General features: G+C 52.6%; 1 protein-coding gene across 2 annotated transcripts in view; it reads right to left on the minus strand.

Annotated features, from left to right (window-relative positions):
• Positions 1 to 24,368, minus strand: part of PACSIN2 (protein kinase C and casein kinase substrate in neurons 2) — a 141,460-nt gene that overhangs the window by 2,617 nt on the left and 114,475 nt on the right. The window contains exons 3-10 of one of the 2 annotated variants that reach the window (XM_082850202.1): positions 20,215 to 20,371; positions 17,955 to 18,190; positions 15,628 to 15,783; positions 11,607 to 11,782; positions 9,435 to 9,555; positions 6,050 to 6,171; positions 3,850 to 3,972; positions 3,211 to 3,407 (exon numbers count right to left, since the gene is read on the minus strand). In XM_082850202.1, coding sequence (XP_082706328.1) covers positions 3,211 to 3,407; positions 3,850 to 3,972; positions 6,050 to 6,171; positions 9,435 to 9,555; positions 11,607 to 11,782; positions 15,628 to 15,783; positions 17,955 to 18,190; positions 20,215 to 20,371 — 1,288 coding nt within the window. The remainder of the gene's footprint in view (positions 1 to 3,210; positions 3,408 to 3,849; positions 3,973 to 6,049; positions 6,172 to 9,434; positions 9,556 to 11,606; positions 11,783 to 15,627; positions 15,784 to 17,954; positions 18,191 to 20,214; positions 20,372 to 24,368) is intronic. The other variant, XM_082850203.1, reaches the window with a different exon arrangement.

Below are 24,368 nucleotides of genomic sequence, written 5' to 3' on the forward strand. Positions count from 1 at the left end.
AGACAGAGCAGCCCAGACCAGGGGACAGGAAGGAGCTCTGGCCGGTGACCACCCTGCAGAGATGGCTGTGGGGACTGGCAGAAGACAGGCCAGCTGAGGCCTGTCCTTATTGGTCACTTTGCAGCTTTGTATTTCCTGTTGGCATTTTGGTCCATTTTTCAGGCTCAGTTGCATTTTTTTCCCTCAGGCAATTAAGCCTTGTTTAGCAACATTTCCCTGACTCCTTATTTTGTGTAGCAGTGATACTGATCCAGATGCCTGGGGGGCCAATACCTGGGCTGCTGGGAGACCTGGCCAAGGCCCCATCCCTGGAGCTAGCTGCCTCATCTGTGGACCGGGGGAAGCGGTGCGGGGGGGGGGCACTGTGAGGACTAAGTGTTAAAACACAAAAGGGCCCTGGGTCCACGTAGCGAGCACTCGGTAAACGGGGGCTGCCATTACTCCCATGAGCGAGATGGCTCTGCACGCTGCTGTGCACCTGACCCGCTTCTGTCAGCACCCGTGCTCATGCAAGTCTGGCTTGGCAACATCAGGAGCGAATGCAGGGGGCCGAGGTGTGGCGTGCTGAGCGGTAAACCTCATCTTCGCCCACCCCCAGGTGCCCCCGTGGGCCCCTGGCAGGGGCAACACTGACGACTGGTGTTTCTCCCATCAGGCCCTGATGAGCGAGGCTGCCCGGAGCCGACGGGGCACCAGCTCTATTATGCTGTCACGTGGTGAAAAGTGCACCAAGTGAAGACTCTGCAGGCTCCCAAGGCCCAGAGAAGTGGAGAGCAGCCAGAGCGTGCTTAAGACAGAGGAAGCAGTATGGGCCGGGAACTAATGTCACGTCGGGGAAAAGAAAAATAACACAGAAAACAGATGAAACTAATAGGAACCTTCCAAGTTGTGGAAATGTAAACCAGTGACTAGAAACATTCATTTCAGTTTGCTTTTGGTAATTCACTGGGAACAGAAGGAAACATTTTAAATCTATAAAACTGCTGACTAATCCAATAGGTAAAATTTAGAGGGAATTCCCTGGCAGTCCAGTGGTTAGGACTTGGCGCTTTCACTGCCGGGGACCAGGTTCAATCCCTGGTCAGGGAACTAAGATCCCACAAGCTCTACAGCGGGGCCAAATGAGAAAAAGAAAGATTTAGAAAGAATGAGAAATTAAAAATCAATCAATCAACAAACAAAGCAGGGGGGAAACAACCCCAACCAAAGATGTCAGAAAACTCGAGGTAATTCCCTGGCGGTCCAGGGGTTGGGACTCTACCCTTCCACTACAGGGGGTGTGGGTTCGATCCCTGATCAGGGAACTAAGATCCCGCAAGTTTCAAGGCACACCCCCCCACCCCACCAAAAAAAAAGAAAAGAAAAGAAAACTCAACAAAGGTGTTTAAAGACACGTAAGAGGGGCTTCCCTGGTGGCACCGTGGTTGAGAGTCTGCCTGCTGATGCAGGGGACACGGGTTCGTGCCCCGGTCCAGAAGATCCCACATGCCGCGGAGCGTCTAGGCCCGTGAGCCATGGCCGCTAAGCCTGTGCGTCCGGAGCCTGTGCTACACAACGGGAGAGGCCACAACAGTGAGAGGCCCGCATACAGAAAAAAAAAAAAAAAAGACACGTAAGAACTTTCTACATCCAGGGCTTCCCTGGTGGTGCAGTGGTTAAGAATCCGCCTGCCAATGCAGGGGACATGGATTCGAGCCCTGGTCTGGGAAGATCCCACATGCCGTGGAGCAACTAAGCCCGCAAGCCACAACTACTGAGCCCAAGTGCCACAACTACTGGAGCCCACGCACCTAGAGCCCGTCCTCCGCAACAAGAGAAGCCACCGCAATGAGAAGCCTGTGCACCACAATGAAGAGTAGCCCTGGCTCACAAAAACTAGAGAAAGCCTGCGCACAGCAACGAAGACCCAGCGCCGCCAAAAATAAATAAATTAAATAAATTAAAAAGAAAAGAAAAGAAAAGAACTTTCTACAACCAGCCAGAGGCACCCAATGACCAACCCTGGGGTCGAGTGTCTGGGGAGAGCTGGCCGGCCTGCTGAGTGCAGAGAGAAGGGCTTCCGGACACAGCCCCAGCCGGTGTGGGGTGGGGTCAGAAGTGAGGGTCTGTCCCAGAGATGGAGCATGGAGGGCACACTTTAGCCTGTGCTGGCTGAGTCAGGGCGCAGCACAGCCCCTGCCCTGGAGGGATGCTGAATTTGGGCTGGCTTTGAGGAGGGGCAAGGCAGAAGGAAGGAACTTGGCTCCCTTTGGGCCCACTTGGCACAGGCCGATCAAGCGTCTCTGGACAGGCTCTAAGGTAGTGTTCTTCAACTGGAGGGCTGCAACCCATTTGGTGAACTACAACCAGCATTAAAAAAAAAAAAAAGGACAGGATAGAAAATCTCCACCCACAGAGCTCATACAATCAGGATCCAGACTGGTCTATAAAACCGGGGTTTCAGCTACTGGCAGCAAAGGTGTGTTGGTGGTAGGTGTGCACACAGCATGGCTGCAGGAAGAGTGTGAAAAGCACTGCCCCAAGATGAGGCTCTGCAGCCCCACGGACACGCTGCCTGCTATTCTGGGGTCTGGGCTCCTCTGCCAGCTGTGGGCCTCTGGAGAAAGGCTTCCCTTGGGGACCCATAGGGCAGCTGCTTCCAGAGAGCCTGGTGATCAGCATCTCCTGTGCACAGGCCTTAGCCCTGCTGAGGCAGCATCTTGGGCAAAGGCACATGGGCATCTCGCTGTCTTCTAAGCTTTGGTGTTGAGCATCTGCTACCTTTTTTTAAAAAATTTATTTATTTTAATTATTTATTTATTTTTGGCTGCATTGGGTCTTCCTTGCTGCGTGCGTGCTTTCTCTAGCTGCGGAGAGCGGGGGCTACTCTTCATTGTGGTGTGTGGGCTTCTCATTGCGGTGGCTTCTCTTGTTGCGGAGCATGGGCTCTAGGCAAGCGGGCTTCTGTAGTTGTTGCGCACGGGCTTAGTTGCTCCACAACACGTGGGATCTTCCCGGACCAGGGCTTGAACCCTTGTCCCCTGCATTGGCAGGCGGATTCTCAACCACCGCGCCACCAGGGAAGCCCCATCTGCTACTTTTAAAATGGGGGGTGGATTGGCGAACACACAAATGAAACTAGCAGGAAATTTTAGCAGACTTAAAAAACAACAACCTCCCCCAGCAGGCTGGAAGCACTCGCCCCAGATGCCAGCCGGGAGGGCCACCTACCAGCCTTGAAGCTCAGCTCATCGTGCTCCTGCCCTTCGTAGTCGTAAAGGGCGCGGACCCGCACTTCCGTCCCCGAGGGTGTGTCCTCGTCAAATGGATTTGAGTCCCCGTTGGCGTCCGTGGAGGAGAACGGGTTGTTAGACTCATCGTCTGACCAGTCCGTGGGGTAGCTCTGGGTCTTCTCGTAGCTGCTCACACTGCAAGAAAGGGTTGACCCAGAGGCCCTGAGCATGGGGTTGGCAGAGGCCTGAAGCCCTGCCTGGAGCCTTGGTCCCCGCCCAGGCAGCCGAGGGAGCCCTGGGGCTGGGCTGGGACCCCTTCTGCAGGATCACAGCCCCCTCAGCAGCCCTGCGTGGGCAGGCTCCCTGCGGGGCCGCCCGGCATGCCCATCTTCCTGTGCTGGTGTGCCGGGACCTTGACATGGGTTAACAGAGGGCAGAGAAAAAGCAACCACAGCTTGTTAACTGGTGCCTCCCTCCCTAAGAGATCGAGAAGCCAGAGACCGTCCACCAGCTGGCAGCCGGGCCACCTCCTGCAGGCCTCATGCATTGCTTTGAGTGCCGAGGGGGTGAGACCCTGGACAGAGAGGAGAGACAAAGGAGCGAGGTGGAAACCAGAGGGAAACGTTTGTTCACCAACTTTTTGGCCTTAATGTCCTCCTTCTCACTGACGGTGCTCCCCGTGTCGTCCTCGTCCTCGAAGGGGTTGTAGCTGGACAGTGACTGCGCTGACCGTGCGCTGTTGCTCGGGACGCTAAAGTCACTACGGGGAGAGAGAGAGCTTTCAGGGGACCCCAACTCGGTGGCCCCCAAGGTCCCGGGTGCTCCCAGCTGCAGGATCACAGGGCCAGGGTTTGAAGGGACAAATCGGCTCCCCGTCAAATAGGAGGAATATGTTGTTTGCGCAGAAAGCCTGTTTTAGCAAAAACACTTGGCAACGCTTTGGCTGTTAATTGCGCTTTAAGTGTCTAAGAGAGAACAAGGTTTCCCTTTGCCCTCCTTGTGTCTGAACACAGTCTATCCTGAACAGGAGCCCTGAGGTGGGCACAGGCTTTCTTTGGAGCAAAGTGCTTCTGGGCTCAGGGGTTCTCTCCATAGTCCGCCCCACCTGGCTCTCTGCTGAGAGTTGGCAGCCGCCAGCCTGTGGGGCTCAGCCTGGCGAGGGTGACAGCCGGGGAGGCTCAGAGCCCTGCCGAGAGCAGGAGGGAGGCTCCCGGAGCTCTCCAGACCCCACAGAGCAGCGTACCCTCTCCTTCTGACTACAAAAGGGCCCAACAGCCTCCGCCCTGGTTCTTCTGGGTCTGCAACTTCCAAAATCGGAACCAAAGCCTGCTGAATAGCCCTTTCTGGGAAGAAAGGACCCCTTTTGTGCTCCAGAGAGCGAAAATCCATCTGCTTAACTGTATCAACTGCCTACTGTGTGCCAGGCCCAGAGGGGACCAGAGAGAAATTTGACCCCAGCCTGGCCTGAGTGCTGACAGCCAGGTGATGAAATGCAGAGCGTAGAACAAGACGGTAGAGATAAGACAGGCCCCCGAGAGCCCACGCACCCCACTGTAGAACTCTGAGCTGAAGAACCGCACCACTGAGCTGCAGGGCAGGGCTCCCCAGGCCAGCACCACCTCCCAAGCCAGGGCGGCACGGAGCGGGCCCACAAAGTGCTGGGGGGATGGCTCAGTCAGAGCGGGGGAGGGTAGGCAAGGAAATGCTTCAAATGCCACCAGAGTGACCCCAAGTGGCCGGCAACTGCCTCACTGGTTTCAGGCCAGGCAAGAGGCACTGGGCCTATGCCTGCCTGCTGCCTACATCCGGGCCACATGTCTAAGACGACCAGGCCCTCCTCCCTCTTCGGCACCTTTCTCCAGCTGACCTGAAAGAGGGTTGGTGCTGGGCAGCTGAATTTGTGCAGTAGCCCTGGCCAGCCTAGGCCGCCCCACCCCGCCCATAGTCACACAGGTGCTGGCCTGACCCCTGGCACGGTGCTCACTGCTGCAGTCACTTAATCAGGCCCACCTGCCCAGATGGTGGCACAGCAGCTGAATGACAAGTGGCCATGTCAGCCCAGGGAGACTGGGCGGGGGCTTCAGTGCCCAGGGCTACAGAAAGGCCTGCGGAACCTGCGCTGACTCTTCCTAGGAAGCCACGAGCCTGAGGTGTGTTATCACCCAGCATGCCGTGGAGGCCTCTGGGCCCAGGGCCTGCAGGGCAGCCTCAGCTCTGCAGAGGACAGCAACACTATCTGCTGGGAACTCTGTGGCCTCACCTGGCACACACTTTCCAGGAGGTTCTAAAGGACCTCAGTGCCACCTTTTTGATCCAAACTCAGTTTTAGCAAACAATGAGGTCAGAAATAACCAGTGCTCTCAGCAAAGAGGTAATTTGAAAAAGGGGGCACTTGACAATGCCCCACCCCCGAATCAGGCACCTGCATACGGCACGGGAAGTAAGTACAAACCTGGCCAGGACACCTGAACGCTCCTGAAGGACCCCACCGACAGTGACCTCCACCTGCCCGTGTGCACCACTGGGGACACATAATGACCAGCACCTAACATCAGTTCTTCCCCTCATTTGGGGCCCAAAGCACATTTGTGGCAAAGGCTCCCCCTCTGGATCTTTCTGCAGCTCTGGCACCAGGTGGACTGATGATTCTCTCCAGAGATGACCTTGGGCCACTGCCCAGCAGAGGGCAGGCAGCCAGGGAGTGTCTGGAAAGATGGCCCTGGGGCTCCCTGCGCGGCCCCATCAGGGAGTCTCCCGGTGTTCCAGGTGGGGGCGTCCCAGCCCATGCAGAGGACCAAGGGGACCTTTCCAGGGATTGAGGCCGCCCCAGTGCCCACCTGCTGGGCTTGTTCTGCAGAGCCTGGTCCCCGGTCTGGTTGATGCCCGTCAGGGTCACCCCGTCAGCAGTCTTCTTCTTCTCTCTCCGGCTGAGAGTCCGGTTCAGGTCTGCAGACCACTCCTGAGCAACGGGCACCGAGGGAGAGAAATCAGGAATTCCATTTGCTTGAGGCCACCTCAGTCTAAAGCACCGGCCAGTGGGCCAGTGGCCTGCCCTGCACAGTTAGTGGCATCTACCCTTGCTACCTCTGCTCTCCCTTGTTACCCAGCAGACCCCGGGCTCATGACACCTACCACTGACCCCTCCTCACTGTGCAAAGTGTGGACTCCTCAGGGGGCCTGGAGGTCAGCACCAGGCCCAGCCTGCAGGGACGGATGGATGATAAGAAGACTGGAGCTGACACTCGGGGATCCTGCATTCCAGTCCCAGGGAGCCTCCCCATCCAACCCCTGTCCCTGTGGCACTCAGCTTCCGGACCCTCAGGCCCGCAGCAGCAGCCAGAGGCCTCGCCAGGTTTCCTCGCGCTTCCAAAGGAGACAGAGCCCACCCTCCGAGGGGCTTGGCATTCAGTACTGAAGACTCTCTCATCCGTGCCCTGAACCGTCAGCAGGGCAAGAGAGCTGGGCATGGGGGCCTGAGCAAGCCTGCAGTGTGGGAAATGGGCCCTGGGTGCAAACAAAATCAGGGGCCCAGGGGAGCTCCCGCATCACTGCAGGAGCAACCCAGCCACTCAAGTCTCCAAGGAGCAGTGCCCTTCCCTGCCCAGAACGTCCTCCCCCATCTGAGCAGCGTGCTGGGGGCTAGCTAACAAAGCAAAGCAGTGTTTACCTCCCCAGAGGTTCACTATTTTTCCAGCATGTGAACAGGCTTTTATCAACTGCACTGAAAACACTGGGAGAAAAGCATGTGTGTGTACACATTTAATGAACTCTTCCCCCTGCCCCATTTCTACCCATTATCCAACAACTTTATCTGAATTAATATTTGGGATGACTTTGAGCTGTGCTTTGAGTCATGAGCTTTGCTCATGTGTAGTTATGGAATTTCAAGGCTAGAAGCCACCTTAGAAACATTCAAGTCTAACCTGCCAATTTGTCAGATGAGGAAACCAACGCCCACAAAGAAAAGTGACTTGCCCATGCAGAGTTGGTGGCAGACCTAGGCCCTCAACCCCAAACTTAGGTCACCTATTTATTTGTTAATTATTTTCTTAACTGAAATAAGCTGACTGAGAACTCAACTGGAACTCAGAATCCCCATAGTGACCTTTTTAAAAAATGTTTTTTGAATTTTATTTATTTTTTACACAGCAGGTTCTTATTAGTCATCTATTTTATACATATTGGTGTATATATGTCAATCCCAATCTCCCAATTCATCCCACCACCACCACCACCACCACCCGCCCCCCACTTTCCCCCCTTGGTGTCCATATGTTTGTTCTCTACGTCTGTGTCTCTACTTCTGCCCTGCAAATAGGACCTTTTGAAATATAAATCCGTCCTGATGGGGTGGCTTCCAAGGGCCGATGTGATCAACACCAGGCCAACTCTGAAGGGAAGGGTCCGCTATTAACTTGGACAACAAAACAGCCTGGGCTACACCGTGGCCACGGTTCTTTAACCTGTCAGAATCAGGCTGCAGATGCCACACACAGACCCACCTGGGCTGAACACACACTGCAAGAGGTTTGGAATTCAATAAGTTAGCCATAAAATAGGAACTTACTTCATCCTTGTGGCATGGAAAATAAAAACAAATAATTTCATTAGAGAAAGGAAGCACGATCCTGTAAGAGCTGCAAGCATGCAACACATGCAGGCATGGGTTCCCGGCCCGTGGGACCCACAGAGAGAAGGGCCACCATGGGCTCTGGCCAGGACACCCACCCCAGCAAGACTGCCTGTCAAGTCTTCCTTTCCAGACCATTCTGTTCTCTGGGTAGGGACGAACAACCCTAAGGGACCTGGGGGTTGGAGGGGGTACATGTCACAGAGGGTTTCCTGAGCCTCTCCTGAGAGCAGCAAACACTCCCCGCAGAGGAGAATCCAGGTGTGTGCACAAGTCCCATCACCAACTCGCTTCTTGCCCGTGTGCCATCACCAGGGGGAGGAGAAGTCGGGCTGTGCTGTCTCCTCTAGGTCCACTTCCACCTGGGAAGGCCCTGGGCCTCTGCTCTTGGTCCCTGTTGGGAGCCGGTGTCCTAAAGGCAGTGCAGGGGGAATGCTCAGCTCCAGGGACCCACACTATCATCTGGAGAAGCTTTCTTGAGAAACTCCAGAAAACAGAGGCACAGGGATGCGGACTGAAAAAACTATAGGCTGGGACGGGGTCAAACAAGCTTCTGTGTGGTGGGTCCAGGGGCAATACCCAGTATGGAACAGGTCACTGAACCTCCAGCCTCCAAGAAGATCGGGGCTGTTGTCATTCCTGTTTTACACATGGGAAAACTGAGTCACAAAAAGGGCAGATGACTTGCTCAGCATCCCACAGCTAGTAAGTGCTGAGGCAGGATCTGAGTGCAGTCTGGGCTCCAGCCGCTACCGAGTCAGTGGGGCCAGGTGGTTGGAGCCCAAGGCAGAGGGGGCTGCCTCCAGCATCCTCCCCAGGGGAGGCAGCAGCCATGGCACTGTGGGGCCCTTCCCAGCCCCTGCTTCGCCACGAGGTGGGGAGAATCCTTTCCCTCAGAGAACAGGGTGGTGGGACTTGTGGCCACTGCCTTCTCTGCTATCAACAGGAGGCCAGGTGGGGCCTGGGGACCCAATTCTAGGGCTGGAAGAGCCTTGAGATCCCCAGGCCCTTGAATTTTGCATGTAAAGATACTGGACAGCTTGGACCCATGAAAATGGGAAAAGAAGAAAGTTAATCCTACACCAAAGTTGGTTGAATTTATATAAGAAGATAAGGAAAAGCCCTCATGTGAAGGGTAAAAACAGCTACACACTGAGACCATGCTCCCCTCTTGTCCTGGACCAGAGGCTGCTAAGCTGATGCTCTTGGCCCACCAGGCCTGGAATGCACTGTGGCCACTCCTTCCCTGGCCATCTCGCAGGGTTGAGCAGGGAACTGTAACTCCTGCAACTCCTGGGACTCACCACGAAGGGAATGCCAGATGGTCAACAAGTGACCATCAAAGTTCTCAATTACAAAGAACATAATTGCATCTTCACCAGGGATTCAGAAGGCCCTTTGGTAATCCTGAAGCCCCCCAGAACATTAAACATCCACTTGGTTTCTAGGGTTGCCATGTGTAAAGGCTGCCACATAAACATGGCACAGGCCAGCTCTGAGTTGGATGGAGAAAGAACGGTGTATGACTCGACCCTGTGAGCCTAGGCCCCTCCCAGGCCAACAGGTCACACAGGTAGAGAGCCTCCTCTTACCTCAAACTGTGGCCAGTTCATGGACATGCCTGGCCCGTGGTTGGCTCTGAACCACCTCAGGTCCTCCACCGCGTCGGCAACTTTGATGCTCTGCTCCAGGTCTCGGTAAATGTTTTTGTAGCTAAATCAGAGACAGAAGCGTGACTCTTTTCGAAGGACGGGAAGGCCAGCCCTCAGCCTCGCCCAGGGCCTGCCTAGAGCTGGCGCCATGGTCTGCAGCCGCACGAGAGTCGACTTCACAGGGCAGATCAGACCCTTGCCCTGGCTCAGCTGGACGGTCATCTGGCCGTGATGCACACAGAATCGGACAAACAACAACCATGGCGTGGAAGCCATAGCTTCAGCTTCTGACAAATCAAACCAGGTGGCAACAACCTGGCTTTGCTCTGTGTCAGATAATACAAAAGGTGCTGGCATCTGGGCCACACGGGCCACCAATCTGTGTGGTCCCATTTAACCAGGTCCAGAATTCAGTGTCAGAAAGCTCCCCCTCATCCCTTCAAAAAAGCAGGAAGGTTTACACTCAGCTGTGCAAAAACAGTAAACGAAGATTGGCCAGTGCTGTGGTGGCTGCACACCCCACGAGCCACCTGGGGGGACTCCTGCTTCTGCTTGACCGCTCAGAGCAGCTCGCCTCCCTAGGAAGCTGACCATGTCAGATAGGAGTATGACCACTGCGGGTCCTGGTGTTTTCACTTCTAGGCTGTATGGCTAGCAAGTCAGTTACCCTCTCTGGGCCTGGCCTCAGTGTCTTCCTCCGCTGAGTGTGCATAATACCACCTGTTATGGGGTAAACTGTGTCTTCCAAAAAAGATAATGTTGGAGTCCTAGGCCCCGGTACCACGGAATGGGACCTTATTGGGAAATAGGATCTTTACAGAGGTAATCTGTAAATTAAAAAACCACCTTTTTATAAAAAGGGGGAAATTTGGGTACAGAGACAGAGGGAAGACAATGTGAAGACACAGAAGACGGCCATGTGACTGGAGTGATGTGTCTTGTCTACAAGTCAAGGAAGGCCAAGGATTGACCCCAAACACCAAAAGCTGGAAGAGGCAAGGAAGAGTCCTCCCCTACAGCAGAGCCATCAGAGGGAGTGAGGCCCCGCTGACACCTTGATTGCAGAAGCGCAAGAGAAGAAATTTCTGTTGTTGTAGGCTGCCCAGGTTTGGGTATTTCATTATGGCAGCCCTAGAACAGTACTACACCATCTCCTCCCCAGGGTGGCTTGGAGGACTAAGGGAAGCAAGGCACATCAACCGAGGACAAGCCCTCACACGATGGGAGTTACTCCACCCGCAGAAGAGCCTGGCAGCCCCAGCCCTGCCCCAGCCGGCGGTGCAGCCTTGGGCAAGTCCCTTAACCATGCCAGCCTGCTCCCTCATCAGCAAGATGGGGAATAATGCCCCTCCTTCACAGACACTCATAAGGATCCATTAGTTGTTGGCAGAGGAGCTGAGTAACAGTTGCTTTTGATGTTTTTCCTATTAGAAGGAGACAAAAGGAATGTAATTTCCTATTCACGACAAGCTTTAACTTGTGAGTCATTTCTAAATGGCTCTGCTATGTGGATGACAGAAGTCTAGGTCCAGGGTTAGCACGGGCCTCTGCCCTGACGAAGGTGTCATGGGACCAAAGACAAGGAAAGTATGGAAGGAATATCACAGCCTCCACGTCTCCTTTCAGAACCGAGTCTCTGAGGGTCTGTGCTGCCTGAGGCCCAGAACCACTGGAAGTCAAGGAACAAGCTGGCAGCCAGCTGCTCTGGATTGAAAAGACCTCGTAAAGGTCCTCAAAGAAAGGCCATCCCGGGGGCAGGGTGTGCCAGCCCCGGAACTGCTCGACTTGCTCCCGGGTTGATTTCAAACGTGCAACTGTGGTGGGTCCAAGCCGCGGCCCTCCCTTCCTGCCCAGATGCAGAGGACTGCACCCAGAGCTGGCAGAGAGTGGCAGGCGGCCATCCGACTCAGGCCAGGGAGCAGTTGTCCCAGGCAGCAGGACACTGCATGGCCACAGGCAGGCTTGGCCAAAGGGCCCTCCCTGGACAGGGGAACTTAAGACCTTCTGACAAGCACTGCCACCCCAAGGCTGGAGAGCAGCAACCGATCTTTATTCCAAAGCAACTTTCCACTGACTTCCCTGGGATGTGCTTTTCAGTTAAGGGACACTTACCTGGCCACGTTCGACAGGTCTAGGTGCTTCTGAACCTCCAGCAGAACTTCCCGGAAGAAGCGCAGGCGCTTCTCCTCAAACTGCTGGCACTGCTCAAACACCTGCTCCATGCCCTCCATGTACTGCGGTGTGCCCTGGCCCAGCTCCTTCAGGGACTTCTCGTACTTCTCTTTGGTCTACGAGAAAGTCCAGGCACACGAGTTGAAGACTAACTTCCACTCAGCCCACTTGCCTCTGACCGAGAGCGAGGGAGCCCGGCTCTGCACCTCCCTGTCCATCACCCGGCCCTTGTCCCCCTCCACCACTTCTGAATCCATCAGCATCTAGACTACTCCTCAGGCGACCCCACATCCAAGAAGCACCCGATCTATTTCCTTTGCCCCGCAAGCTCCTGCCCAGAGGACTCACGCCCCACCTCTGCTCCTGAGGGGCACCCACCCAATCTGGCTGTGAAACAGCCCTCTGCACTCCACACGCCAGGCCCCCCAGGCTCATCTTGGATGCTCTCCCCACCACCAATGTCGCCCTTGGGGAAAGCTGCTCCGTCCCCCAGCCGCCCCAGATTCCAAAACCCAAAGAGAACAAGCTCCAGAGTCTGACAGAGTTCCAAGTTCAAGTCCCAGCCCCTCCACTTCTGAAATGCAAATCACACTCCTGGCATCTGCCAGGGCTCTCAGCTGGAGTAAGACCCAAACAGGTAGCCACTGGGGAAGAGGCGGTCACTTGGAGCCCAGTGTGCGTGGCCTCGAGCCCCACGTCACTCGCCCGTGTCCTCTCTCCCACGGGGAAGGGCTGAGCCTCAGATCTTGCCCACAGCAGCAGTGGCTCGACAGTTACCTTAAAGGCAAGATCACAGGGCTCCGAGCGCCAGACAAACCCGTGGCCAAAGCCTGTGCCGCTCGTTTTCTGGGAGGCTCGCTTTCCTTCTCAGAAAACGAAGTACTTCTACGTCACAGTATCCTGATACTCAAATGAGGTGACAGACAAGGACACCAAGCGGCACCAAGGCATTCGAAAGAGTCCTAGTCCCCTTTCCTCCAGCCCAAGACATCCCCAACACAGCTGTTCCTCCCCAGACTGTCCTCAAGAAGGGGTTTTACCAGGAAGAAAATATGAATATAGGTATGACCTATTCTCAAGGGTGTCTAGGGACAGTGTGTCATGTCTTTAGCCTAAGAGCCACGGCTAAAGTTAGCACGTTTACCTCGCAGGGATGTGCCCGGGGTCAGTAAACCCATGCAGTCTTCCCTGCGCCCCGCATGGTTTTGTTTGGTTTTTAAAAATATTTATTTATTTATTTGGCCGCACCGGGTTTTAATTGCGGCCCATGGGATCTTAGTTGCGGCATGTGGGATCTTTTTTTAGTTGTGGCATGTGGGATCTTTTTAGTTGTGGCCTGTGGGATCTAGTTCGCTGACCATGGATTAAACCCGGGCCCCCTGTATTGGGAGCGCAGACTCTTAGCCACTGGACCACCAGGGAAGTCCCCCCACCCCGACATGGTTTTGATAGTTGGTGGGACCATCAAAGTGATGGTAGCCTCCTAGGGTAAAGTTAGGGATGGCAGGGCTGGGGCCGCTCATTTATCACAAGCCTTTTCCACTATCAAGACCCTGAAAAAGGGGGGTTGATCACGGATGGATGGGTTGGCCACCTAGGAACTTTGCTTTTCTGTTCCTGACGACAGCGTGGGGCCTTCTGAGGAAGAAATGAACCCCTCCTGAGCTTTTGCAGGACCCCGTGCTTTTAAGATCAAGTCCTGGCCTCAGGGCCCGGCCCCTGCCACCTCTAGAGCAGCTTCTCTGCCCCCATTTGGGATCCAAGTCTACTCGCCACCTCCCCTGCTCCTCTCCCAGACGACTTTCTCTGACTCATGCCCTGGAAGACTCCCCTTTATGCTCCAAAGAGACCCTCTTCTTGAAGCCTTCCCCAACCTCCAGAGAGCAGGCCTGCCCACCCCCAGAGTCCCCACCTCTGCCCCTCACCCCTCGCCTGCTATCTTTGGTTCCTTGTTCTCTTCTAAGCCTCCTGCCTTGGCTGGGCTTGGGTCCTCTACGACCCCAGAAAGAGGTCGTCCCTGCCAGAGTCTGGGCCTCCCCAGCAGGAGCACGGCTCCACAGCTGCTCTGGTCATGCATCATCATCCACTGCCCACGCCTATACGTGCGAGGCGCCTCGCAGCAGCAGGCAAGCAGCTGTGGGTTCAAACACCAGTGGTGCCATCAGAGTGACACAGAGCAACCCCTTCTTGGGATCCTTCACCATTCGGTAACCTCCCTGGACCCCTGGTGGCGGGGTGGGGGTGGGCTTCACCCGGCCTGTGCTCACGAGCAGCCCCGTCCCAGCACAGGCCAGGTAGAGAGCACGGTCATTGGTCATCGTCATTCGGGGAACTGCTAGCACAGAGAAAGTTCCCAATAAATATTCACGGAGTGAAATGAGAGGCAACCCTCACCCTCACGTGGACTGTGACACTTAGCACAGAACGTGAGAGGTTCCTTTCTATGGATGCTGCAAGATGCAGTCACTGCCTGGCCAATAAGAAACACAGAAGGACGTGTGCAGCCAGTTAGTGCTGGTTTTTAGAAACTGCTAAGAAGGGCAGCGGGAGTGAGTTGCCCTCCTCTCCAGGCCAGCTCTCAGCCTACAAGGACCATCGTGCCCCGAGGTCACTGGCCAGACCACAGAGGCAGGGAGGGAACCCTCTACAAAGTGCCCTGGCCATCCTGACGCGTGCCTTGCGTCTGACCTCAGGCCCTGGGTGTATCAGTTTGGTGGAGTCTGTTCTGGGTGGCTGTAAAACATGAAAGGCATGCATCACTCTCTCTCACACACACACATCTGGGTATGGAGACGCCTCACCTCTCCTCTAGGTGCTGTCCTGGGCACCCAATTCCTTGTGTACCTGATGAAGGCAGCCCCTAGAGTCCCCCCAGCCTGTGTTCCTTGAGTCCAGGTGCCCCCCACACTCAGCAGGTGGTCCCAGGTTCCTCACCTGATCCCACGGAGGAGGCCCCCAGGCTGCTCCACAACCCCAGATTCCTGGCTCAGGCCCAGTCTTAGAGACAGGCGTGGAGGGATTCTCCCTGAGGGATTCTGACACTCGCTCTGAGCAATGAACCCCCGTCTCCCACCCTCCTTGCTATGCGAGGACAGAGCACTGGAGAGGGCACGGGCTCTCCCACGCTCACATCACTGGGTGGCATCTGACTGAACCTCTCCGAGGTTCCTCTGTTTCCTACGTCACAAAACAGAGATGACACCACCTAATTCCCTGGGGCTCAGTGATGCTCATCTGAGGCCTGAAAAGGTGGGCAGGTAGTAACACATCAGCTCGGGACTCCTGCTTCCCCTTTCGGGGTCACGACCTATTCCTGAAGCACACCTCCCCTCTAACATCACCTCTTTCTCCAAATCCAGGCTGGGACTCTCTTCCGTGAACACTGCAGCAGGGCAGGCCCTTGACAGGGGCAGTCTCCGGCCGCCCAGCCCTTAGAACAGAGCAAAGGAGGAGGGTGGGGCTGGGGGCCAAGCTGGGAGCCAAGGGCACAGGCCCAGAGCCTTGCTCACGTCAACCCTCCCCTCCCAGGCTCTCGAACCTTCTCCCGGTGGCTCCCTGTCGCAACACCCCAAGCGCCTTACTTTTCCTGCGTTGCAAGGCCGCCGGCCGTCTGGTCCTCATAACCCTCTGAACCAGTGCACCCATCAGCTCCCCGCTGCTGACATCCACAACTCGTGTCCTGCACAAGCTCTTCCCTCCCACTGCCCCACTGCCCTGTCCCCCGCGCACAGGAGTCACCCGTTGCCCCTGCCTGCCCAGAACTCGGGTCTGCCCTGGTCCTGAGGTGGGCACTAATGGCTCTGGTAAGGTAAGGCGTGACCTCGAGGGCAGGAATGTGTTTCATTGATGCAGCCGTCTGTCCGAGCATCCGACCAAGCAGCGACAAAGGTACACTGCATGCCAGATGTGTGAACGGGTGAGGCGTGTGCTCTCCATATGTAAAGAGAAGTGCACAATTTACCTTAAGAACATCTTGCTTGCATTTTTCTACTTTGTCTTGCAATTTCTTAAGCTGTTCAGGGTTGAGGGACGGGTCCGCTTTGCTGTTGGTCTCTCGTGATATTGCCAGCTTCTCCTCTTTGCACGCCGCGTGGTAGGCTTTCTTTGCTGCTTCCACCTACAGGGAGAATGAGTTCCTGAACATCACGTTTAAAGTTCAAAATCCTCGCTAGAGGTTACACAGACTGTGGGAAGTGCTTGCGCTCTCAAGAGGAGAGGAAAGAGCAGGTACAAAGCTGTATGTTCAGTATTAATTACAACAAGTAAAACAGAGGAGTTCATTCAGCAACTATTGATGGAGCGCCTGCTTTGCTGTCAGGAAACATGTAGGCAATAGGGGTACAGTGCCAGTCAAAGAGCCTGGGCTCTCATGGAGCTTACCGTCTAGCTGGGAAAGGCAACCCCAAGAAACAGTTCAAGTACAGAGTAAATTAGAAGGTGGCAAGTGCCAAGGAGGAGAATAAAGCAGGGAGGAGAGGCAGGTGCACTGGGTGGGTCTGGGCTGGCAGAGCGGTACACGGAACGGTTAGAGAAAACCACGCACATGACATGGAGCAAGAATGTGATGGAGGTGTGGATCTGAGGCAAGAGCCGGCAGGCAGCTGGAAACCCAATGCAAGAGGAGTGTAATGCTGGGAGGCAGGGTTATGGGCACACTCCACACGCACACACGTATATATAGAGATATGGATGTGTGTGTATATATGTAATTTAATAGACACTTCTTACTTGAGCCAAAGTCACAGATTTCATTCTAGAGAAGAAAGATGAGTTTGTAACCACTGCCTCATGAGGGAGCTAGTGTCATTACAAATGGGACCAGAGACAAGAAGGAAGAGAAAGGAGACGTGACAGAAGCCAAGGCACAGAGCAGAGAAGGGAAGTCCGTTGCTACAACCTGAAGACGGAGGTCTGTTCCGGGTGATTCTGAGGAGGAGGAAGGCAGTGCAGCTCCTGAGAAAAGCCAGTGGTAGGAGTAGGGTTGGAGGGAAGTGGCATGTCCACCCTGAGCCTGGGCAGACCAGGCTGCAGGTCCTTGCGTGCTGAAGGTTGGGGGGTAGGTATGACAGCCTCCAGCAAGCCAAGGCTGGGTGAGACTCAATGGTTTCCATTTGCTACTTTTACAAAAATGAATATCAGTATCATTGCAAATTTGAGAGAAAAACCCATACAAGAGAAAGAACAATTTAAAATTATCCTTTTTACTAGTCCAAATGGACTTTTAAGTCTCTGTAATAGACAATTTCCCAGGGCTGTGGGAGGCACTGTTAGTGGTTAAGAGCTAGGGTTTTCCATCTAGGATATTACTTACTAGCTCCTGAGTGCTACCAACAGGTCTTCTGAAACTGTGCTATTCAAAATGTAGTCCTTAGACCAGTGGGCGTGGCATCACTTGGGAGATCATTAGAACTGAGCATTAATAGGCCCCACTTTTTTTTTTTGATGGTGCCACGTGGCATGCGGGATCTTAGTTCCCTGACCAGGGATCGAACCCAGGTCCTCATCAATGTAAGCACGGAGTCCTAACCACTGGACCACCAGGAAAGTCCCATAGGCCCCACTTCGGACCTACTGAATCATTATATCTGGAGGTGGGGCCTGGGAATCTGGGTTTTAGCAAGCTTGCTTAAATTTAAGAAGCACTATTCTACAAAAGTTTAACCTCAGATAACCTTTGGCAACTGTGGATTTAATTTTTTTTTAACTTTTGTTTTTTGAAGTATAGTTGATTTACAATGTTGTTCCAATCTCTGTTGTACAGCAAAGTGACTCAGTTTTACACAGATACACCTTATTTTTTTAATATTCTTTTCCATTATGGTTTACCCCAGGAGATTGGATATAGTTCCCTCTGCTATACAGTAGGACCTTGGTGTTTATCCATTCTAAATGTAATAGTTTGCATCGATTTAATATTCTTGATAGACCAGAAGGTTCATGACATGGAGTTATTGGGGGAAAAGAAAAAAGAGAGAGAGAGAGAGAGTTTGGGTTTTGAGCTCTACGCCCTGTGTGTGGTTCTCATTCTGTTTCCAAGACTGGGAAATGGGTTGATACGGATTATGTAAAGGAGGCACATAAAGCACTCAGAGTCTTGAACATGGGTAAACGTTAGGCACCACAGGCTTCGGGCCTGAGCGCGGGCCTTTGGCTACCAGCTGCAGCATTCTGTGCCTAAAGCTGAGGCAGGAACCCCTGGGAGTGCAGGAGGGGGCGCTGCAGGTGGGAGGCCTGGCCAGCGAGAAGCAGGCTGTGGGGGCCAGGCAGGGGCCTGCAGGAGAGATGCACCTCTTTCAGCTTCTTGGCCCAGGGCTTCTGTGCCTTCCGAAAGCCATCTTCGGCTTCTTTGGTCTCCTTAAAACCTCCCATCATTTGCTTGTGAAAGGCCTCCTTCTGCCAGTTCTTGATCTTCTCGAAGTCCTCATTCATCAGCGAGGCCTTCACCTCCAGGTGCAGCTCGCTCACCTTCTCTGCCTCGGACATGACGGCCACCCAGGCCTTCTCCACCGTCCCGTACTGAGGCCCTGGCACAGGAGAGAAGCTGGTGGGTTACTCGGCACTGTGGGGCCCAGACAGGCCCTGGGGGAGGGGATTTCCTCTGTTAACCTCCCTCAGCTGTTGGGATGGGGTTTTAGGCCGGCAGGCTGGCTGCCCGGCTGAGAGGTTTCCTTTTGGTTGTTTCAGATATTTTTCTCTCAGTGCCGTTCCTTTTTCAGTTCCTGGGATGAAGAAAAGAATAAGGAACTGAAGCTGGATCTGTTATTTTGTTAGGGAAACTGGGGGATTACACACATTTCCTTTCTGTAAAGTCACTGAGCTCTTGAAAAACTCAAGTTTCCTCATCTTGGAAGTTTTGATTTGCTTAAGGTTGGCTAGAGAAGGAGGGCCTTCTGGAATGAGCTGACCTCTCTGCCAGGCCACTCGGAGCCCACCCGCACGGGCTCCTGCTGGCCCCTGGCTCCCCCTCCACTGGACCACACGTTCTCCCAAGGCCCATTCATTCCATGCAGAGCAGGACCCTGGGAACTGCTTGTTGAATGAAGGACTGTCTCCTCAGCAGAATGGAAGCCCTGTCCTGGGGAAGGAGAGGAGGAGACAGGAATCTACTCTGGCCCAGACAGAATTCTCTAGATAGCACTGTGGGGTTGCCTGGGTCACCCCACTCACTGTTCTCAGGAAGAAAACTCCTAATGTGGCCTGTCATTTTGTTGAGTGAGGTGATGGAGGGAGAGATGGGCTATGACAGAAGCTGAGGACGGAAATGGGAAGACCGAGCACCTGCCCTCAAGGCGCTCCCGGGGGTCAATGACTGTTGGAGCTGGGTAATGACACAGAGACGCGTGGTGTGTGGGTGAGTGTGTGCGGGTGGGTGAGTGTGTGTGTGTGTGTGTGTGCGCGTGTGCGTGTACAAATAAACATAGAACATTAGCCCCTCTGAACCTCTAATCCCTCATGTCTACAAAACGAGCAGCTCCCTGTCCTGCTTAGGTCTTGTGGCAGGATCCACAAAGTGAGCGGGCAAGAGTGCTTTATGAACCTCAGGTTCTGAATCAACAGAATGGACGGCGCTGACAGCTGGATCCTGAAAGAGGGGATTCAGGCAAGTGGAAAGAAAATAACAACAGCTACTGCTTCCTGAAGGAGCTGGCTCATTCCCAGTCACTCCTCACCCAAGCATGGCTAGCCCACTCCCTGGCACCCACTCTGTACCATGGCACTGTGCTAAGCTCCACGGAAAACCCGTTTCAGCAACAGGTGAAACACGGGCAGCTGGTCTAGACCCAACTGAAGTCGCCTGGGGGTCCCTCGCCCTAGCCTGGTTTCCCGTGGTCGGCTCCCCTGAGGACAGTTAGTCATGGTGGAAGAGTCTGCCCCAAAACATACCCTGAGAAACCCCCGCTAACCCACTTCTGTCCCAGGAAATCCTGTAATCAATCGAGCTCCCCCTCTACTGCTGGGAAGTGCATTCTGAGCACAATCCATATCCACAGCAGCGTTGTCACCAAGCTCTAGAATCTTCTGAGTTTTTGCTAGGGAGGGAGGGGAGGCAAAGCCTGCATCATACGACACCTGTAGTTATTCCTGTTAAAATTCAGTATTAGAAAGCCTGCCAGATGTCACCATCTAGTCTTATCTGACTTACTACTTGGCCAAGCTTACAAATAAACAGCCTGAGTGTCAGAAACCACGGTGCTGAGCAGCAAGGCCTTTGACTGGATAGGAGCCTACTCAAGGCTGGGCCCTGAAGGAGCTGCTCCTTGTTAACTCGGCAAGTGCAGCACGTCCTCTGGACGACAAGCTGCCACAGGAGTCTTGGATGCTGTTCGAGGACAGGAGTCCTGTGTCCCCAGGAAAGGGGAGGAAAGCTCATGCAGGCTATGCTGCTGGTGACGAACCACAGCCCCCCGAAACTGTGAGACAAACTCCTGCCCCTATCTTCCAAGAGAGGAAACTGGCTCAGAAAGGGTTGACAATTTGCCCTGGGCGCCTGGAGCTGAGACGCCCTGGGCGCCTGGGGCTGAGACGCCCCGTGTGGTGGCCTCCCTACCCTTGTCCACAAGCTGCCTCCAGCGCCGGGCCCACTCGGTAAGCTGCTGCGCATACGCCTTCTCGATGCGTGCCCGCTCGTGCAGGCAGTTCATGAGGTCGCTGCACAGGCGGTGGCCATCCTCGATCCGCTTCACGGTCCGCTTGTAGTTCCCGACCTAGGAAACAGAGCCCCGCTGTGAGGCCTGGGGCCGCGGCTGCAGAAACGGCTTCCACGCCAGCCCGGCTCTTGGGTGCTCATGCCCCACTCCTGTTTCAAAGGCACCCTGCACTGCTACATGACCAGCTCCCCGTTTTTATCACTAGCAGAAACACGCAAAACAGTGATTCGGAGCTTCTCAATGTCCATGCAGCCGGCGTCCATGCTCTGACCCGTGGTTCAGGGAGGGAGACAGGTCAGAGTGGGAAGGGCTCTGATGGAGGGAAGCGAGGGGCTGAGGGCACCCAGAGGGCATCTCACACAGCTTCCCAGAGTGGGTAATGTCTAACTAGAAAGATGAAAAACAACAAAAACAGAAAAATAATTTTTTAGTAACTCAGATTAAAATGATTTTATAATTAACATTATAGACTCTTGGCTAAAGGCCTTTTGAGCATTACTGGAATAAGCAGGTTTCAGGTGCCTACTGCTGAGATGTCACCACATGCTACCTTATTATTACTTCCCAATTAGAGCAACAAACACTATTTCCCACTTTCTGAGCACATGCCAGGCACCACAGTAGGTGTTTTACACCCCAAAAATTGCCACTGCCCTAATGAGTAGGAATAACTGTCCCCATCTTAAGATGAGGAAACCAAGGCTCAGGGAAGTTACATTGTTTTCTAAGATCCCATAGTCGCAGTCCTAGAGGCTGGGCTGCAGCTGAAAGCAGGTTTTCAAATGGTTCCAGGTAGGAGTCTCGATGGCAAAGCTCACACTCTTATCTGCTTTGACGAGAGCCAAGGTGAGGCTTAATTACTTTATCTCACATATGAGAGGAGAGTTAGCTTATCTAAATTATAAATAATAAAAGAGTAATTGAGAAAATATTAGCGGCTAATTTGGAGTGAAAAATCAAAGTGTTCCATATGTTCCATTCATTGACCTGTTGATTAGAAAGGATACCATGTAGCTGACACTGGAGCACTTGGAGGAAATATGACAGAAAAATGATCGACTGTATTTTCAACCCTTTCCTCCCAGCTGTCTTCAAAAACTGTAGTCACCTTTTTGTCAGTTTTTCCGTTTCTAAATGTCTCTGCCTGGCTAATCACTCTCATATTTCATCTCCATTTAGAGTCAATCTGGAAGCTCCTGGAGAACATGGAGGACTAGTTCCCACTTCTACAGAAAAGGGTACAGTCCTCTCTCTGCCACGTAGCCTGTTTAACCCTGACTTATGAACAGTTCAAACTGCCTGAGTCCCTCCCATCTTGTGCTGAGTTAGCCAGGTGAAGAAGAGGCTACAGTGGAGTGGCAGGAAGACCTTGCAAAGAGACAGAACACATGGAGATGGGCATCGGGAGAAAAGGGGACTGTGGTCCCTCCAGGAAGGGCTGTCCCTGAGGCCAGAGCTCTGGACAGGCTGAGATGACCCCACTCCCATGGGAACAGCGAGGATCCCTGGAAGGCAGGTAGTCTGGGTGGGCTTCTCCAGAGGTCTGGTATGATTTCCAGCAGTCTTGCTGAAGTGCACAAACAGCTCTCAGGCCCCATGATCAGTCATCGTTTCCTCCACAGACCCCTCCCTCCCAGGCGTGGCCTGGCTGCTACCCCCAGCAAGGAGAGCAGGTCAGCAGCTCACCAAAACACAGAAGGTGAACCTGAGTTTTCAACTCCATCCTTCAGCAGCCCCTTTTTAGGAAGGAGAAAGCAAGCATTTCACAACCAATTAGAAGTGACATCACATGTTCACTTCCCTTAAAATAGGGCCTTACTGTCATTTTGAAATTTACAGCAGGATGAAAAAAATAACCAACAAAACACAACTCAGTATTGCTGAGCTGGTGGCAAGAAGAGCTAAGATAATCACAGCTCAATACAGACTTGACAGCTGACAGGAAACCACGATGTAGATCTGGTTTTCATCCCACTGTTACCAATAATATTCATACTGGCAATCAATATTAAAATATGTTGGCTCTTCAGAAACCTGCCTGCCTGATTTTCAAAACCCTTGTAAAAAGATTTAGGGAAAAGAAAAGGGTATTTCTTAACAAGGTACACATTGGTACAGCCCATCAACACGTACCATAGATACTGTTCTTATTTATTTATTTGCTTTATTTATTTATTTAACATCTTTATTGGAGTATAATTGCTTTACAATGGTGTGTTAGTTTCTGCTTTATAACAAAGTGAATCAGCTATACATATACATATATCCCCATATCTCCTCCCTCTTGCGTCCCCCACCCTCCCTATCCCACCCCTCTAGGTGGTCACAAAGCACCGACCTGATCTCCCTGTGCTATGCGGCTGCTTCCCACTAGCTATCTATTTTACATTTAGTAGTGTATATATGTCCATGCCACTCTCACTTCGTCCCAGCTTACCCTTCCCCCTCCCCGTGTCCTCAAGTCCATTCTCTATGTCTGCATCTTTATTCCTGCCCTGCCTCTAGGTTCTTCAGAACCACTTTTTTTTTTAGATTCCATATATATATGTGTTAGCATACAGTATTTATTTTTCTCTTTCTGGCTTACTTCACTCTGTATGACGGACTCTAGGTCCATCCACCTCACGACAAATAGATACTGTTCTTATTTATTTATTTATTTACATCTTTATTGGAGTATAATTGCTTTACAATGGTGTGTTAGTTTCTGCTTTATAACAAAGTGAATCAGTTATACATATAGATATGTTCCCATATCTCTTCCCTCTTTCATCTCCCTCCCTCGATACTGTTCATATTTAAATAACAACTCTTGAAATCTGAAAAGCAGCAAGGAATACGAAGGTTGTTCCTGGAAGTACATGTTTTAGGTTTAAATGCTGGGGCCAAGGGGAAAGGGGAGTGCTCGTGACAACAGGCACTGAGATGCTCCAGCAACATCGGCCTTGCTGTCCTTTGCTCAGTGAAAGGCTACATATGGGCTTGTGACAGACCATCACTTCAGCCCACACGTGGGGACACTCATCAGGTTTCACTGTTTCCATCTCCATAAACCACACAGCAGCAGAGCACTGTGGATTTCCCATTCGATGAGCAGGGCGCTGACGGTCATCCTAACAGCAGAGCCACTGTGTGTTTCTAAAAGAAGACACAGTCAACATAAAATAAAAATCACCCTTTACAGGTATAAACTTAGATGAGTTCAGATGAATGTATACTGTGTATAACCATCACCATATCAAGGTACAGAATACTTCTACCTCGCCACAGAGTTCCCTTGCACCCTCTTGCAGTCAATCTTCTCCCCACACAGCCCCTGGCAACCACTAATCTGATTTTTGTCCCGTTTTCACGATGTCCAGGATAAGTAGAATCCTGGCTTTTGTGACAGGCTCCGTCACTTACCACAGTGCTTTCGAGACTGATCCACGTTGTTGCCTGTATCAGTAGTTCACTCCATTTTATTGCTAAGTTGGACACACCACAATTTGTGTACCCTTTCATCCTGTTTAAGGACATTTGGATTGTTTTTGGTTTGGGGCAATTATAAATAAAGAAGATATCAACAATTCCTATAGGTCTTTGTGTGGACATATGTCTTCATTTCTGTTGGGTAAATACCTAGAAGTGGAATTGCTATATGGTAAGTGTATGTCTAACTTTATAAGACAAAGTACCTAGAAGTGGAATTGCTATATGGTAGGTGTATGTCTAACTTTATAAGACAAAGTGGCTGGACCAGTTTGTATTCCCATCAGCAGTGTATGAGAGTTTTAATTGCTCTGCATTCTCACTAGCACTTGGTATTATCAGGTTTTTTAAAAAAATTATTTTAGCCATTTAGTATGTAGCAACATCTCATTGTGATTTTAATTGCATTTTCTTAGTGTCTAATGATACTGGGCATCTTTTCTTGTTCCTATTTGCCATCCATGTGTCTTCTTTGGTAGAGTGTGTTCTCTTTTTTAAAATTGAGGTATAATGACTGTTTTGTAAAATGCAAGAAAAATTAAGTTCAAATATATGATAAACTGATAATACATTAAAGTCAGGA

The sequence above is a fragment of the Leucopleurus acutus genome (assembly GCF_964270905.1).
Source record: "Leucopleurus acutus genome assembly, chromosome: 11".
Classification (NCBI taxonomy): domain Eukaryota; kingdom Metazoa; phylum Chordata; class Mammalia; order Artiodactyla; family Delphinidae; genus Leucopleurus; species Leucopleurus acutus.